The 16,832-nt window shown below is 31.7% G+C and overlaps 1 protein-coding gene across 6 annotated transcripts in view; it reads right to left on the bottom strand.

Moving 5' to 3' along the window:
• LOC123681187 (CUGBP Elav-like family member 1) overlaps window positions 1-16,832 on the bottom strand; it is a 518,049-nt gene that overhangs the window by 225,239 nt on the left and 275,978 nt on the right. The window contains exon 1 of one of the 6 annotated variants that reach the window (XM_045619437.1): window positions 15,194-15,384. The exons of the other annotated variants lie outside the window; for them this stretch is intronic. Coding sequence (XP_045475393.1) covers window positions 15,194-15,243 — 50 coding nt within the window. The 5' untranslated portion in view covers window positions 15,244-15,384. Of the gene's footprint in view, window positions 1-15,193; window positions 15,385-16,832 lie in introns of those variants that run through there. 6 annotated transcript variants of the gene reach the window in all.

The raw sequence follows: 16,832 nt of genomic DNA on the forward strand, positions 1-16,832 counted from the left end.
AACACTTTTCTTCGCGAATTTCTCACTTTTTATATGAAAAATGTCCATTGGGTATAATTTATCTTCTATGAACAAAGTTTATTATTAAGGAAGATATATTATGAGTTTGATGATTTACGACATAAACTCAGAAAATCCTAAATGAATTGAAGAGTTTTGAATGAAGGAACATAAACATATTAGAACACTATCATTATTTTTTTTTAGCTAAATCGAACGCAATCATAAAAAAATGGGTTTTAGTCTGAAAAACAAAAGTTATGGACTAATTCTGATCACAATTTTCCAATACAATATTTGAAACACCCCGTGACTAGTTTTTCACAATTCAGGTGATACAAAATTACACACTATCCCCACATTCTTCTACTTCGAACATGTGAAAACGGTTAATGCTTAAGCTATTAATAATAGGAATAACGAGCATGATGAATATTTTTCTTAGCTAAATCCAACGCAATCATAAAAAAAAGTGTTTCAGTTTGAAAAACAAAAGTAATGGACTAATTCTGATCACAATTTTTCAATACAATATTTGAAACACCCCGTGACTAGTTTTCCAAAATTCAGGTGATAAATATTCGCACACTATCCCCACATTCTTCTACTTCGAACATGTGAAAACGGTTAATGCTTAAGCTATTAAGAATAGGATTAACGAGCATAATACACATTTTCACATATTCCCCCTTTTTTCGATATATTGAAAACTATTTCGACGAATGCCACGATTCAAATAGAAAGATATTCAGAAATACTAGATCATAACAAAAACAAAAATATAAAAAAAAATTTTTTTGGATAATTTTTTTATCATTCCTTTTATAACTGAAAGAGCTCACGCAACTTGAGTGTGCTGGTTTCCAGGAGTGGCTAAGCGCTTTAGAAAACTTCAAAATGTCTATTATCTTTGTATCTAGACCAATTAGGAAAAATTATTAAAGGAAAAATATCTTCCTTTTGACCTCAGGAATATATTGTTGCAATATATGTACAAGTCAAAGACCCATTCTGCATATGAACCTATAGTTTGTAATATGTCGCTATGGATGAATTAATTATTATTATTATTATTATTATCGTGCTTGAAAAGTCCGTTTGACGCTTATGAAGATTCTGTGGATTAGAGCGTGGTAACTCAAGTCCAGTAGAATATTGTCATATTATGTACAGAACATTTTAAACTTCAAACAATAAAGCATGAGTAGATAAATTTCAGCATTAGCAGAGGAATTGCCAACGGGGCATCATGTATTTCAAGGTATGATACAAGAGCACAGATAAAAACATAAGCAAAAAATCTGTCTTCCGTATAGGTTTAGAGATTGGTTTGTGTACTTGTTTACAGAATAAGCTGATATATTAATATAGCGATCTCGTTCATCCAAACAAAAAAATTTCATCCTTCCTTTTCACCAAAAGTTGGCGACGCGTATATTATATTTAAATTTGAAAACAAAGAAAAACAAAACCAGAAAAAAAAATAAAAGTTACAGTTTTCATTATATTGATTCAAAGTTAGCTGCTCATTCTAAGAAAAAAATCTGACACCGAATGGATAACTTTGAAATAACCATGAAATTTACAAATTTTCTAATCTGAACTTGAAAAACTTCACATTCTGTCATTCAGTGTTGGATAAAAATTAATAATAAAATGCAGGTGGTGGAGGGCAACAGTACCAGAGCCAATATACAGTGCACGTCAAAATTATTGAACAAATCAATTTTTTCAGAAGAAAAATATTTGGCAACAAAATCCTGAAACAGGTCAATTTTTGTTACACTTTTACCAAATTTTTATGCATTTTTGGAGGATTTTTGTTGAACCCTGTGCCATTCCCATCAACCCTCTAAATTTTTTGAATAAGGAAAGTGGGTCATGTGGTACTTTTTTGGCAAGGTCTTTGTATTTTCTTTACAAGTGTGCAGAAATTTTGAAGAAAAAATGTTTTTTTTTTCTTTAATTACTTAGTTCAAAGAGATTTTCAGTATGTGCACTTTGTTATGGCTCATTTACTTTGAGACGATGGTACCTGATGAAATTTGTCACCGAATGAAAGTCGACCATTACCGTTTTGTTCATGCACAACTTTCAACCCCTACGAACTCTTTAATGGAGTGAGGGGGTTGAAAGTTGTACAAAACTGTAATGGTCAACTTTCAATCGGTGACAAATTTCATCAGGTACAATCGTCTCAAACTAAATGAGCCATGACAAAGTGCACATACTGAAAACCTCTCTGAACTCACAAATTTTTCAAAAAAAAAATTTTTTCTTGAAAATTTCTACACGCCTGTAAAGAAAATAGGACTTTGCCAAAAAAGTACCACATGACCCACTTTCCCTATTCAAAAACTTCAGAGGGTTGATGAGGATGGCACAGGACGTAACAAAAATCCTTCAAAAATGCATAAAATTTTGTAAAATTGGAACAAAAATTGATCTGTTTCAGGATTTTGTTGCCAAATATTTTTTTTCTGAGAAAATGAATTTGTTCCATAATTTTGACGTGCACAGTATACAGGGTGTTTCCTAAATATGTGACAAAAATTCAGGGGGTTGTTCCTTGGACTATTCTAAGAATATTTTGTCCTTTGATGATTTTTGAAAAACCTATTCGTTTCGAAGATATAGGGGAAACAAAATTCCAGATAATAACATTTTATTATGAAAAATTACATGAAAATTCAACTCAACCTACAAAAACTGTTGAAAATGACCACCTCTAGCCAGCATACAAGCATCCAATCTTCTCCTCATTGACTGCCGAACCCTTTCAAAAACACCAGGATCATTTCTTATTAAGTAACACCCAGCAATGATCCGATTTCGCAAGTCTTCCACATTTTCTACTGGAGTGGTATAAACTAATGATTTTAGATGGCCCCATAGGAAATAACTGGCCGTTTTTAGTAATTGGAATGTTGTTAAACAAATTTAAAAATAAATTGTACCTACTTAGTAAACACAGTGCGGTACGCATTTTTATTTAAACTATTATTAATTTTAAAAATATGAAAAATGTTGTTCGCCCTGTATCTTCGAAACAAAGAGGTTTTTCAAAAATCATCCAAGGACAAAACATGCTTAAAATAGTCCAAGGAACAACCCCCTGAATTTTTGCCGCATGTTTAGGAAACACCCTGTATAAATCAAAATAGAAATAAAGTAAGAAACCCACTCATATAATGAACTGTAAGTAAATTGAAAAATTTCACTTTTAGCAATGCTCCTGGGAAAGCATTAGAGCTAGAGATTATCTGTGAAACGTTTTCTTCCACAGAGACATTCATAAGACATCATACGGCGGACGGAAATTATCGAGATTCCGTTTTCGGGCCTCTGAGAGAAAAGACTGAAAGAGCTTTGTTCCTAGGATCGCATTGTATTTCTGGCCTACGCGTGGACGTCAACGAGTGATAAGTTCGAGTCTGAAGATTCCATTATCCCTGATGTCGATAACTGGGGTAGTTGGATTCGTGAGGATGTTTGTGGACTACGTTCCATTCATATTTCATCGATCGGAATGCAATAAATTGTTCGTTGGATGCTATGGTATATGTAAAGCTTCGTTGTAGAAGGAGAGGAAATTTTTTGCAGAATGTGAATAATTTTCCCAACTATACGATAATATTTTCGACATAGAAGAGTTTCATATTTTGAAATTCTGCGGATCCATACAGAAACTTTCCATATATGCGAATACGAAATGAGGTAACTTTAATGGGAAAACAATTTTATAGCCTGATAAAATTATACAGAGCAATGAACATGATGAAAATGGAGATCTTAGGGAAAATGAAAATGAATATAAACATTCTGGTTTTTGGATATTTGGTCTGAAGTCTAGAAAGCTATAAATAGAATTCGATGATATTTCATTAAAAAGTTTCCACTTCCCAGATGCGTATTCTTCGAGAAAGAAGCATTTCCAACCTAGCTCGGGAAGTAGGTATTTCCCGATTATATACTCTATGTTGAAAAGTACCATTTTTGAAGGAAAATGTAAACATAGCCACTTTTCTAAAAGCTATTGTATTCCATAAAGAGAAGAATGTAAAAAAATTTGATATCTCCAGCAACAAGCAAATCAACAAATTCATTGAGAACAGGTAATAAAACGTATCTAATGGTGAAGGTTATTTCAACAAAATTTTACGTTTGTTAATATTTACATTTATACAGGGTGGGCGAATTTCGATGTTTTAGCATTACAACTTTTGAATCAGAGGAGATCCTCAGGATGTATCTCTTTATATGTTTATTAAATATGTATTTCAATGGTTTCAATCAAAATGAGTGAATATATTTTCGGTGTTCTTGAATAGCTGTGACAAAAAAAGGGGGATATTGCTTGTGAAAGCAATATGTGGAGGTTGGAATTATTTTCGACCTCAAATTTTTCCAATAGGCGCATGTTAAAACGATATTTTTATTGAGATTTCTATTGACACAAATATAAAATACTTGTTACAAAAAAAAAAACAGTTCTAATCCGTTCAGAAATTATTGACATTCCGGGTGGTTAGATTGAGTTCTGTTTATTTTTTATTTTGTTATTGGTTTTGATCCAAGAAATTATGAAACTAAAAAGTTGTGTCAATGTTGAACACACCTTGATAAGTTGATTTTAGTAGTTCTCCCAGTATTGTTAGAAAAAGAAGAAGGCAAGTCATTACAGCCTGGATTATTAGTGGAAGAAAACCTGTGCTATACGATTTCACCTTCAAACTCAAAGAATTATTGAATGATTTGATTGTTATCAAAATCGAAGGCAACGAATATACCAAACTGGATAGCATTTGACCAAAAAGCATCCGGATTTTAAGCAAACGAAGACAACATTACATATAATCGAATGGTTACAAGTTCAAAACAGTTGATACAAGGAAAATTCTTATTGATGAACAGAAAATATAATGAGTAGAGTTTGAGTTTATGGTAAATACAGAGAATATTTGCAACAAAATGTGAAATTCATTTATCTGGATTAAACTTGGTTATTTGAAAATGATTTATTCAACAGAGGACTCTAGAAAGAAGTATATTCAAGGGTAAAAGTAGAAGATTCACTATTTTGAATGCTGGATTTATGGATTGTTACCTGAATGTTTTGCCAGTGGTGATGAAAAGGATTATATAAAAAATATGAATGAAAAATTATTTCATAATTGGAATGTTAAATTCATAATTTCTCAAAGAATAATTGGAATAATGTGTTCATAGTTAAATGATGAATTTTTAAAATTCTTTGGAAAATGACTGAAGCTGTATGATATCAAGCTATATAAAAAAGATCTGTTTAAAAAGTTTTGGTATTGCTTCATAGTGAACTTAATTCTATTTTGAAATTAACTATTGTTAAATCTGTTTTTGTTCTCCGATGTGTAATCAAAAATCTAATTTATTCTAATTCCTTTCAATAATTCTTAGTTAGTATTGGAATGATTAATTCAGAAGAGTAAATTTAAGAATTTCTTCGGCTCTTAACCACTTGAAGGTAAGAACAGAATGCAATAAAATTTTAAAATTCACAAATTAAAAATAATTTCATGCAAAAATTCTTTCAGTGAGTGAATCAAAGCCGTTAAGGTCAAAATAGTCCATGTAATTTAATAGCAAATAGTATAAAATCATTCCTATAAAAGATAAAAAACTTGAACAAATAGTATCTATATTTTTCATAGTTTATTCAATCAAAATTTTCGAATGTGACCGAATAGAGAATTTTTTCAGTTAGTTAATGATTAACTGTAATCGAAATTGTAGAAATATTTTTTGAAGTAGTGCCTTCCCGTTTAGAAAATGATTTTTTATTCTCAAACAGCTGTAAACAGTTAGCATATATATGATATATCATCATTGGATGTCCTTGAAATGTGATAACACTCCACTATATTCTTTAAGTTGTAGAATCTGAATTCCTATATATGAAATCATGAATCATGCCTCCCTTCGTAATTACGAAAATTTGGGATAAAAAAATTATGAAAATAATGAATAATAATATATTCTGTTATTTCAATGAGGAATGTTGAAACCATAGCAATTTTTAGTGATATTTTTGTAACAAGAAATAAAGCCGCGATTGGACGTTATAGGCCTTCTTCGATGTCAATAATTCCTGAATTGACTATACAAACTTTTTACAAATTAAGAACTACTTTCTGAGCGACATATTTAGGAGGCTGTAACTAAACGGGAGAGGCTCAAAAAAAAATTCTTAAGAAAGACCCACCCTATTTTTTGAGAACCGCTAACTGAATTTTTTCGCAACTATCATATACACCCTGTTTAATTAATATTGTGTATTATTTTGAGACATTAATGAAAAAATATGACTTAAATTATGAACAAAAAACTTCTAAAAGAAAATATAATGCATGAAAAAAATCTTCGAAAATGGGGGGGTGCTGCCTAATATATTGCCACATGCGCAATAATTAGTCAGTCTAAAAACATCAGATTCAATTGATTTTTATGAATAATTGCCGTTGATATTGTAGAAAAATTATTTGGATTAAAAGCATGACGAATTGGGGGACATTATGTAGATGACAAAACTGATTTAATTCAAAGGGTGTAATTCAATATACGATAACAATCTCAGCAAATAAAACCAGTCGGGAATTAGGCGATAGGCTGGCAACCAAATTCCCTGCCCCGAAAATAGCGTCCCCTCCGGTGCCTCTATCACGAATATCTTACTTTTACATCGGATCCGGGAGAATATCCAAATAGACAACGGAACGCTTTTAAAAATTACCCCATTCAGATCGCGCATCATCCCTCTGCGAAAAGTCAACCCGTGCTAAACACGATCGTGAAACACTGTCACGTATAATATCCTTCCCCCGAAGCTTTCAACTCTTGAATAATAATTAGGCCGATATCCCGTGGGCACATCAATTATGGGGCCCCACTTTTCGTTATGCGCGGCCAAAATTGATTCCGGAGTTGCGTTTCCACACTGATAGAGTTTTGACAGAATCAATTCAACTTTTAGAACCTCTTCGCGACCCGATTGATAATCGTGGATGTCACATTTTCATTAACGACCACCCATTTATCGAAGATAATAAAAAGAATACCCCCTTGAAAGCTTTTCCCGACATCAGAATAATAATTTTGGGAGCAAAATATCAATCTTTCCAATTATTGAATTGAATTTGTAAGAAACTTGAATATATACAAGGTGTCCGAATGTGGGCAATCTCTCGGATTCAGATATAACATAAAAAAATGAGATGACAAGTACCCATAATTTTTTTTCGGGCGACACTCCCTACGGAGATACGGCCTCCTGAATGACGTCACTGGAAATCCATTTTACTGGAATAAATTACAAATTACTCGATATAATTTAAAGAATATTCGATATGATGAACAGTAGTAAGGACCTCTCAAAATACTGCCCTTGAATTTAAATTAGCTCTTTTAATTTACCATGCACGGTCTAGGTTGTAAATTTGAATGCTTATATTTTCAACACCCTGTATGACAAGATGTAGAAAAAAAAATTGAATATCTTGAACATTAAGCTAAAAAAAAGTACTCTTGTTTATCGTCGACAAAATGAACCGTTTTCGAAAAACAAAAAAATAAAGGAATTAATTTTTTTATTTCTATTAAAAAGAACCATGATATTTTGTCTTTCGAAAACGGTTCATTTTATCGACGATAAAAAAAAATACCTGTTTTCAGCCTGATGTTCAAGCTAGCCAAATTTGTTTTTTTATTCTTTAATATACAGGGTGTTGAAAATGTAAGCATCAAAATGTACAACCTAGACTGTCCCTGGTAAACTAAAAGAGCTAATTCAAATTTAAGGGCAGTATTTTAAGAGGTCCTTACTACTGTTCATCACATCAAATATTCTTTGAATTATATCAAGTAGTTTGAGACATTTCCCACATTTTCCCGGACACCCTGTATAATTATGATATTGAGATTTTATTATTTCACTGAAACGGGGTTGTTACGGCTACCGGAACTGCGATCAAATTGATCTTTTGTTCTTAACCCTTCCTATTCATACAAACCCAGTGAGGCACATTGAGAACATGTATTTCTATGATAATAAGAACTGTTGACAGGAATTACAAGCTGAGAGGATATGAAATTGTGGACCCTTGGCGCATTCTCCATTCTGAGTCAGACTATTACAAAATGGCGAATTAATTATAAATCGTCTGTTGCTGAATCGAAATTTTTCCTTACGCTTTTGGTTACCAGACTTATGGCGATATATTTTGGTCACTTGTCCTTGAAAAAAAATATTGCCCACTTAATGCATCAGCTGACCAGGTTTTCCTCGACTTACTGCTAGCTTATTTTTTTATTTATCACAGCAGTATAATCAGCTGGAATGACGTAGGTATCTTTAAGTATTCGGCATTACACTCCAATATTTCAAATATGAGTGTTCGGATTAAATAAATATTTTACTTCAAGATTCTTGAAACGAATAATAATGAATATAATTGAATATTTTGAGATATATTTAAATGAATAATTGATCAATTAGCTTCGTTTAATTCAACTGGTTCTCGATCAACAATATTTATTATAAAAAAATGATTGAAAATTACAATGAAGATTACAATGTTATTTATTCACTTTGGCTCTCTGAATCATTACATCAGAATTCAGAGTCAATGTCAGAGTTGTCATTGAAAATATAAATTTTTTCTTCTACGTTTGAGGCACCAGCTGACGTATAGTACACTATGCTATAGCCAGATGATTGTTGTGTTTCGTCTAGATATTGGGTTAGCTACAATTTGACAAATTTTCAGTTGGGAGGAAATGACTGAATTTTTTCTTTCGTGTTTGGGGGCTGCCGCCGGTCTCCTCCCCAGCCGAGTCGTAGCTGACGTTCACGAGGCTTTTCATTACTATTATCTGATGCATCTCACCAAGTATCTCTCGAGAAGAAATAACCAACCAAATTTGCACCTGGCTCTCGGACTAATAGACCAATACAGAATTTTTGAAAAATTTTAGGTGGTGACTCGTCCTTTGTTAATTGTTGTCGGCTAATGATGTGATACACAAAACATTGAACACACAGTGTATAAATAAAATTTTTGTCAAGTATTTACAGTTAAAATGATAAATTAGACCAGACAGCCATTTCAGTGGAAAGAATTTCAAAATACTTAATATGATTCAAAGAAAATTTGATATGATGAACAGCAGAAGGGACCGCGTAAAGTACTGCCCGGCCGTAGGGAGGGCCACTAGGACAAAAATAATGGGAACTTGTCATCTTATTTTTTATGTTTTATCTGAATTCGAGAGATTAACCACATTTTCCCGGACCCCCTGTATATAATTTATATCGGGATATATTAAGCTTTTAAAAAAATGGCACAGAAATCTAGTGTTCCTATTTAAAAAACCTCACTTTGAGTCATGGTTCCGTAATTAAAAGCCCTGATAAAAGACGAGCACGCTACTGGATTCTACAGGGTGGGCAAATAAGAGAGGTAAGCGGCTATAACTCAGGATCCACTCATCGTAAAGACTTGCGGTAAAAAATTTTACCACAAAAGTGTACAAGAGAACGCACTAAAAATTGTTTTGAATTTCATATCTCTACCGCTAGGGGGCGTAATAGCTATCGTCGAGTAGAAAAATGAATTTTACTCGAAAATGTTTCATATGAAGTTGAAGAAAAAATATCATCACAGTAATCCTTGCAAAATTCTCTATCTTTTTGAATTGTCACTTTCGGTTTTACGACTTCAAATAAGGGTAGGTGAAAGAAAGAAATCTGACTGATTGAAACGCCTGTAACTTCAGTTTGGCTCAATATTTTTGAGCAAATTAGGTCTCATCTGAAAGATAATATCTTGTTGATTTAAGACAAAATATAGTCATGATAAATTTGTTTTTGCTGCTTTCGATAGGGGACTCTGAGTCAGAAGTTCATTGTTTTGTTCATTTTACTGCGAAATTTCAAATTTAATGATAGGATTTTCTTAACAGAAACAGAAGTTCCATCAAATTTACATGAAAAAACCTGAAGGTCGCAAAGCGATAATTTCAGGCGTTCTGAAGTTATGGCCGAAAGGAGATATTCTTCAACTGATGCACTGAAAAACTAAATTGCGTCTTCTTTCGGCCATAACTCCAGAATGCTTGAAGCTATCGCTTTGCGACCTTTTGGTTTTTTCATAGAAATTTGATGGGATTTCTGGACACAATTCGGTTTTTCGCAGTGCATCCGTTGAATAATATCTTCTTTCGGCCATAACTTCAGAACGCCTGAAATGATCGCTTTGCGACCTTCAGGTTTTTTCATGCAAATTTGATGGAATTTCTGTTTCTGTTAAAAAAATCCTATCATTAAATTTGAAATTTCGGAGTAAAATGAACAAAACAATGAACTTCGGACTTAGCGCCCCCTATCGAAAGCAGCAAAAACAAATTTATCATGACTATATTTTGCCCTCAATCAACAAGATATTATCTTTCAGACGAGACCTAATTTGCTCAAAAATATTGAGCCAAACTGAAGTTACAGGCATTTCAATTAGTCAAATTTCTCCCTTTCACCTACCCTTATTTGATGTCGTAAAATCGAAAGTTACAATTCAAAAAGATAGAGAATTTTCCAAGGATTACTGTGATGATATTTTTTCTTCAAATTCATATAAAACATTTTCGAGTAAAATTCATTTTTCTACTCGACGGTAGCTATTACGCCCCCTAGCGGTAGAGGTATGAACTTCAAAACAATTTCCAGTGTGTTCTCTTGTATACTTTAGTGGTAAAATTTTTTACCGCAAGTCTCTACGATGAGTGGATCCTGAGATATAGCCGCTTACCTCGCTTATTTGCCCACCCTGTACATAAAAAAGTGCCTGTATGATGTTTCAATTTCAGAGCTCTATCATCAGTATTAGCGGAGATATAATTTTTTTCGATATCGCCATTTTTCTTTATGGTTTCTTCTTTTTTGTATTCTGATTTAATTATAACTTATGCGTCGTCAATTTCTGGTGAAAAAAAACGATGAAAGGATTTTATTTGGATGAAGAAGAAGTCCTCCAATATAAATACACGAACCAATCACTACACCTATACGGGGAGACACAGTTTTCCTGAGGTTTTTATCTGTGCTCCTGTGCTGCTATGCTAATACTGAGATTTATCGACACATGATTCATTGTTTGAAGTAATGCATTTTTTTTCCTACTGGCGTAACGTTTCGAAAGTATTACTTTCCACACGCATTGAGTTTGGAAATTAGTACTTCTCCAAATTCGTGCGGAAAAAAGCCCTGCTATTCACTTTCCGCAAGCATATGCATGTGGAAAGTGAATAGCAAGGCTGTTTTCCGCACGTATATATTAAAGAGTCGTATCAATCATAAAATTTTGGCATATTTCTATGCGACAAACATAAAATCAAAACGTTTCTCTATGCGGCTGAGCGCACAAAGATTTAATTTCTTATAACGTTAGTCAGTATCAAGACGAGAACTCTCATTAAAAGTGTTTCATTTACACTAGTAGGAAAAATACTCAGCTTTTTTGAAAGTTCAAATTCAAATGATAAATTCAATTGGGCTCATATTCGAATAATTTTCTTAATTACTGATAATGATGCACTAAAGCGGTGTAAATTTTGTGCCAGATTATTTTGATTTTATGCCAAATGCCAACTGAAACACAATATTCATTTTTTATTTTATGCAAAATTGGAAAAAATTTGTATACATTGTCTGAAAGTGCAGTCGTGAAAATATTATGGACATTTTTCATCTTTAAATGGATTATTCAGCTTTTCACAGAGATGTGAAGTTTGGGATGAACAATTCATTGATTATAATAATCCTGGCGATAGTACTTTGATTATATTTTTTGAAATATTCAGAAGAAAATTCATTGAATTAGTCTTCCAATCATATAACATATAATACACATATACATATACAATCAGTAACTATGAATTTTCAATTATTTTGTTCACGAACGATCGGAAAAATGGAAAAATTCAAACTGAACTGAATATCAGACCTGTACAGGGTGGGCAAATTTCGATGTTCTAGCACTAGAACTTTTAAACCAGAGGAGATAGACAAAATCTGATTCCCACTTCTCGGTCTCTTTTTTTTGGGAAACTAACAAGGGTAGTATTCATTTTTGGCCACCTTCTTTGGTTTTCGAGTTATAAGCGAAAATTGGAAAAATGGCGATATCGAAAAACATCTATATCTCCGCTAATACTGATGATAGAGCTCTGAAACTAAAACATTATACAGCCACTTTTTTACGTGGAATCCAGTGGCATGCTCGTCTTTCCGAAAGGGTTTTTAATTACGAAGCTATGACCCAAAGTTATGTTTTTTTAAATGGGAACACTAGATTTATGTGCTATTTTTTGAAAGCTTAATTTTGATTTAAGAAATATATAACATCATATGGTTCATATCAATATAAATAATAGAAAATGGTCAAAAACCTTTTTTTACCTAAGATTCTCATTATTTCTATGGTTTCAACTGTTGACGAGCACAGAAAAATCGAGCTTCCTATAACAAGAGTAGTGTCTATTATTTATATTGATACGAACCATATAATGTTATATATTTTTGAAATCAGGAAAAATGAAGCTTCCAAAAAATAGCACAGAAATCTAGTGTTGCCATTTGAAAAAATATAACTTTGGGTCATAACTTCGTAATTAAAAACCCTTTTGAAAAGACGAGCACGCCACTGGATTCCACGTAAAAAAGTGCCTGTATAATGTTTTAGTTTCAGAGCTCTATCATCAGTATTAGCAGAGATATAATTTTTTTTCGATATCGCCATTTTTCCAGTTTTCGCTTATAACTCGAAAACAAAAGAAGGTGGCCAAAAATGAAAACTACCCTTGTTAGTTTCTCAGAAAAAGAGACCGAGAAGTGGGTATCAGATTTTGTCTATCTCCTCTGGTTTAAAAGTTGTAGAGCTAAAACATCGAAATTTGCCCACCCTGTACAATGAATAGGCTGACTTATATAAAATTTTTTACCAAATAGGGACATTTTTTAATAGGAAGATATATATTAATTTAGTGTCTATTTATGCAGCACAATTGACAAATATCTGAATGAAAGTTATCAACAAATAATCAGTGACTGGCTATGAGTTGAATTCGCTAATTGAACGAAAAAATTTATTTGTTCTGTATGTGTTTACTATTTTCGTGTTCCTTTGACGAGATACCTAAAATTGGACCGTCATCCTAAGAAACTTGACCCCTCTATCTCCCCACATAGGTGTCAACTTATTCTTTAAACAAATTAAATCTATATGACAAATAAGGACGTCAAAACAATCATATAGAAAAGAATGATGAAAAAAGCCCTGTAATTTTTATAGAAATTTTGAAAATTTATCATCGAAATATGTGGTTAGGCTCACTGATATGGCATGAAACTAACTGGTACGATTCATTCTGCTGATATGACTAATGAACCATGTTTTCTTACCAATTGCGTTAACGAGCCTAAAGAGGATGATTCAAATCCAAAGGAAAATTCAAAAATATGACATAATACACGTTATACTATTACTATTAAGCCCAACTTACACTGTACAAATTTTGTTGGTCTACTATTTCTATTTCTACTAGATACTAGGTGTGAAAGTATTCTTCGCAAAAATGAGAAATTTTTGTAATATGTAAATTATGAATTATGTAATTATGAAAATTCTGGCTGTAGTAACACCACATAATCCATTTCGGCTAACTTAGGATGAATGAATTGTGATATGTTGCGAATTATAATATAAAGCAAAAATAATTGCTTTATTGAATAACCTGTCCTGTTTGAGTTTTTTATTGCAATTCGTTTCATTTTTATAGATAACTCGTGTGATAAGATCCACCTAACCCACTCTATGAGCTACATTAAAATGTGTCTAATATTACAATTTCTCACCAGAAAAAAATTCTGAAAGTCAACGTCATGGTGCTACTGCGAAAATCATTATGAAATGATATATTTCCACTTTTTTCATGAATCTAGAATCAGATTACTAAAGATTTGATTAAATTGAAAAATGTCGCTTGAATTTATAAAGGATAACGTTTGAAATTAATTGAGTCTAAGTGGGTAGTATGATATGCAACAACTCAATCAAAAAATAAGCAAATATCTTAATTTCCTGATGACATATGCTGCTCAAAATTTATATTTGGCCTCTATAAAGATCATCAAAAAGTACAGTTGCATATTTTCTTTTCCCTTTAATTGTACCTCAACCAATGAATTCCTTTGAATATGAGTATCTTCCTTGATCTTTTGTTGATTTTGATTCTGTTCGATTTCTCAATACTTACAATTCAAAAAAAAAAAAAAATTTCAGCCTAATGCGAACTATGGATTCTAAAAAATTAAATCTACCTTGCAAAACCAAATAACTTCGGGGACTGTAAATAATAATAAAATCATTTAATATTATTCGATGAAATTAGACTATCAAAATGATGAAAATATTCCTCAAACTTCTTGAGAAACTATGTATTCGAAATTTCATCCATGTATTATATTGAATTGGCCATATTATCGAAATAATATCGAAATCTCAGGTGGGTTTGCGGTATTCGATAATTATCTTATATAGTAAAGGAAATTGTTGACGAGTTTATCTATTTTTTACTATGAAAAACCTGATTTTTTGAATGCGTATTGACCTGTAGTAACATGCAAAGGAGTGAATATAATTTTTTCCAGCATTGGTTTTCAACAAAATAATCAGCCATTGAATTTAACCTCTTCGTTGAATGACAAAAAGTGGGATGAAACCCAAAAAAATCTAGAGTGTTCGAAAAAGAAAATATAAAAGAGTTTATATCGAATATTTCTGATAATATATTCCGTATGAAGAGATGTAAATATATATACCATACCTAAACCTATTTTAAAAATTGAAGTGAAAAACAATTTAAATTTTATTAGATATTCCATTCCAACACTACAAAGTGATTTATATCAATAATTCCTCTATTCGTTATTGTTTCAAAGGACTCACCATACAGCGGAAATTGTTGTAAATTATAGTGTTAACTCACCTGAAATAAAAAAAACACATTATTAGTAGAATTAAAATAAGTTTCAAATCAATCGAATTAAAAGGTAACCTAATACAAAAATAGTAGGGTTATGAATTCAAGACAACAAAAAACTCACTTGGATCCAAGGAAATCTTCCTTTACACTTTGGAACATGTATTCTAACATTTTGAGTTTTCAATAAATAATGCGAAATATAAACTCGATCAAAGATAATAGCTTTTCGAGTTAATGCACAACACAACAATTGTTCTAACCTGAAAACCCGCGAGCCGACGAAACAGGACAAACATGTGAAATTTTCTTCAATAAGATAATAGAAAGAGAAGTATCAGAGGGGATAGTACATACAATTTCATTCGTTATTGGCACCAACGAGTCTCGTACTTCAAAGTAGAAGAACTGAATGTTTACGGTTTTTCAAGTATTTTTTCCAACACAAAGGAAAACTACAGATGTGAAGAATATCTTATAATATTTCAACTATAAATTGAACATTATCACAAGTTCATGAGAATTATATGATCTTGAAAAGGAATAATATAATAAAAAACCTTCCTTGTTATACTATTCACATTCCATGAAGATAAGGGCATCCTATTTGTGGCAAAAAGATTATCTCAACACGAAATTCGATGTCACGTCTTCTTCTACTAATAGTAGTAGAAGACTACTATTGGATGTATAGGATGTTTGAATAGAAAACAATAAATATTTCCTGAAAACTTTAGTTTATCCCTATTGTTGTCATAGGAAACAGCTACCCTAATTAAATATCACATAAATTCCACATTTGCTCTGAATACTTATTCATATTGTGTAATTGTTTCTGATTTGACTCAATGTTCATTAAATCACTAACCAAATCTAAGTTAAAAAGAGACATTTTATTAGTGAATACAATTCGTTATGGATCAGAAATCAAGGTTATTCATTTCAAAAGAGTAAAAATCTCTTATTGGGTATTGAAAACCAATTATCAATTAAAAAATATGGGCGGTTTAGTTATCCAGAAGTAAAATCAATTTAATGTCAGCAGGATGCTGGTTACATATTTTGAAATTTCATGCCGAAAGGACCGGATTTGAAAAATCAAGAAAAATCTCATAATATCCTTATATCACCGCCGCAGTTTCAAGCAAAGTTCATATGCCTCGAATAGCAAATTGAATTCGAAATTTTTATTCTGATATTCTAAAACACCAGATTGAAGTGTTTCGAAAAAATGCTAATTTTTTATATTTGGTGGGTATATTTCAATGAAGCAGATGAATATAAAATATAATTCATCGAATAAGAAAGAAATGAAGTTAAATGCGAAAATTTCTGATGGTAGATCTCTTTGAAATGTGATTTACCTTAACTATGATAAATAATTTCTTCATTGGTTTAGAGTGTTTTGAATATGACAATTGAATAAACTAAAATATCCGTAGGAAACTAAAATTGAAATAAAAAATCAACCTAAGTGTTGAACTAGTGAATCGTGAACTTACAATATTTCGTGTTATATTTTCTAATTGATTTATTGCTCGTGTTAATTTTATTATTCATTTATTAATTTCTTTTTTTCAGATTCTTATATTAACACCTTTCATTTACCGGTTCTTTCATTTCAATACTTTTTTCTGCAGTTTTATCTATTCTATTGTTCTCTATTTTTAACTATATTTGTGTTGTTTTTTTTTTTCATTGATAACGATCATTAGATTTATATTTTTGTGTTTTCGCCTGTTTTTATATTTTTCTATAGGTAT

The sequence above is a fragment of the Harmonia axyridis genome, chromosome 5, assembly GCF_914767665.1.
Source record: "Harmonia axyridis chromosome 5, icHarAxyr1.1, whole genome shotgun sequence".
In the NCBI taxonomy this organism is placed as follows: Eukaryota; Metazoa; Arthropoda; class Insecta; order Coleoptera; family Coccinellidae; genus Harmonia; species Harmonia axyridis.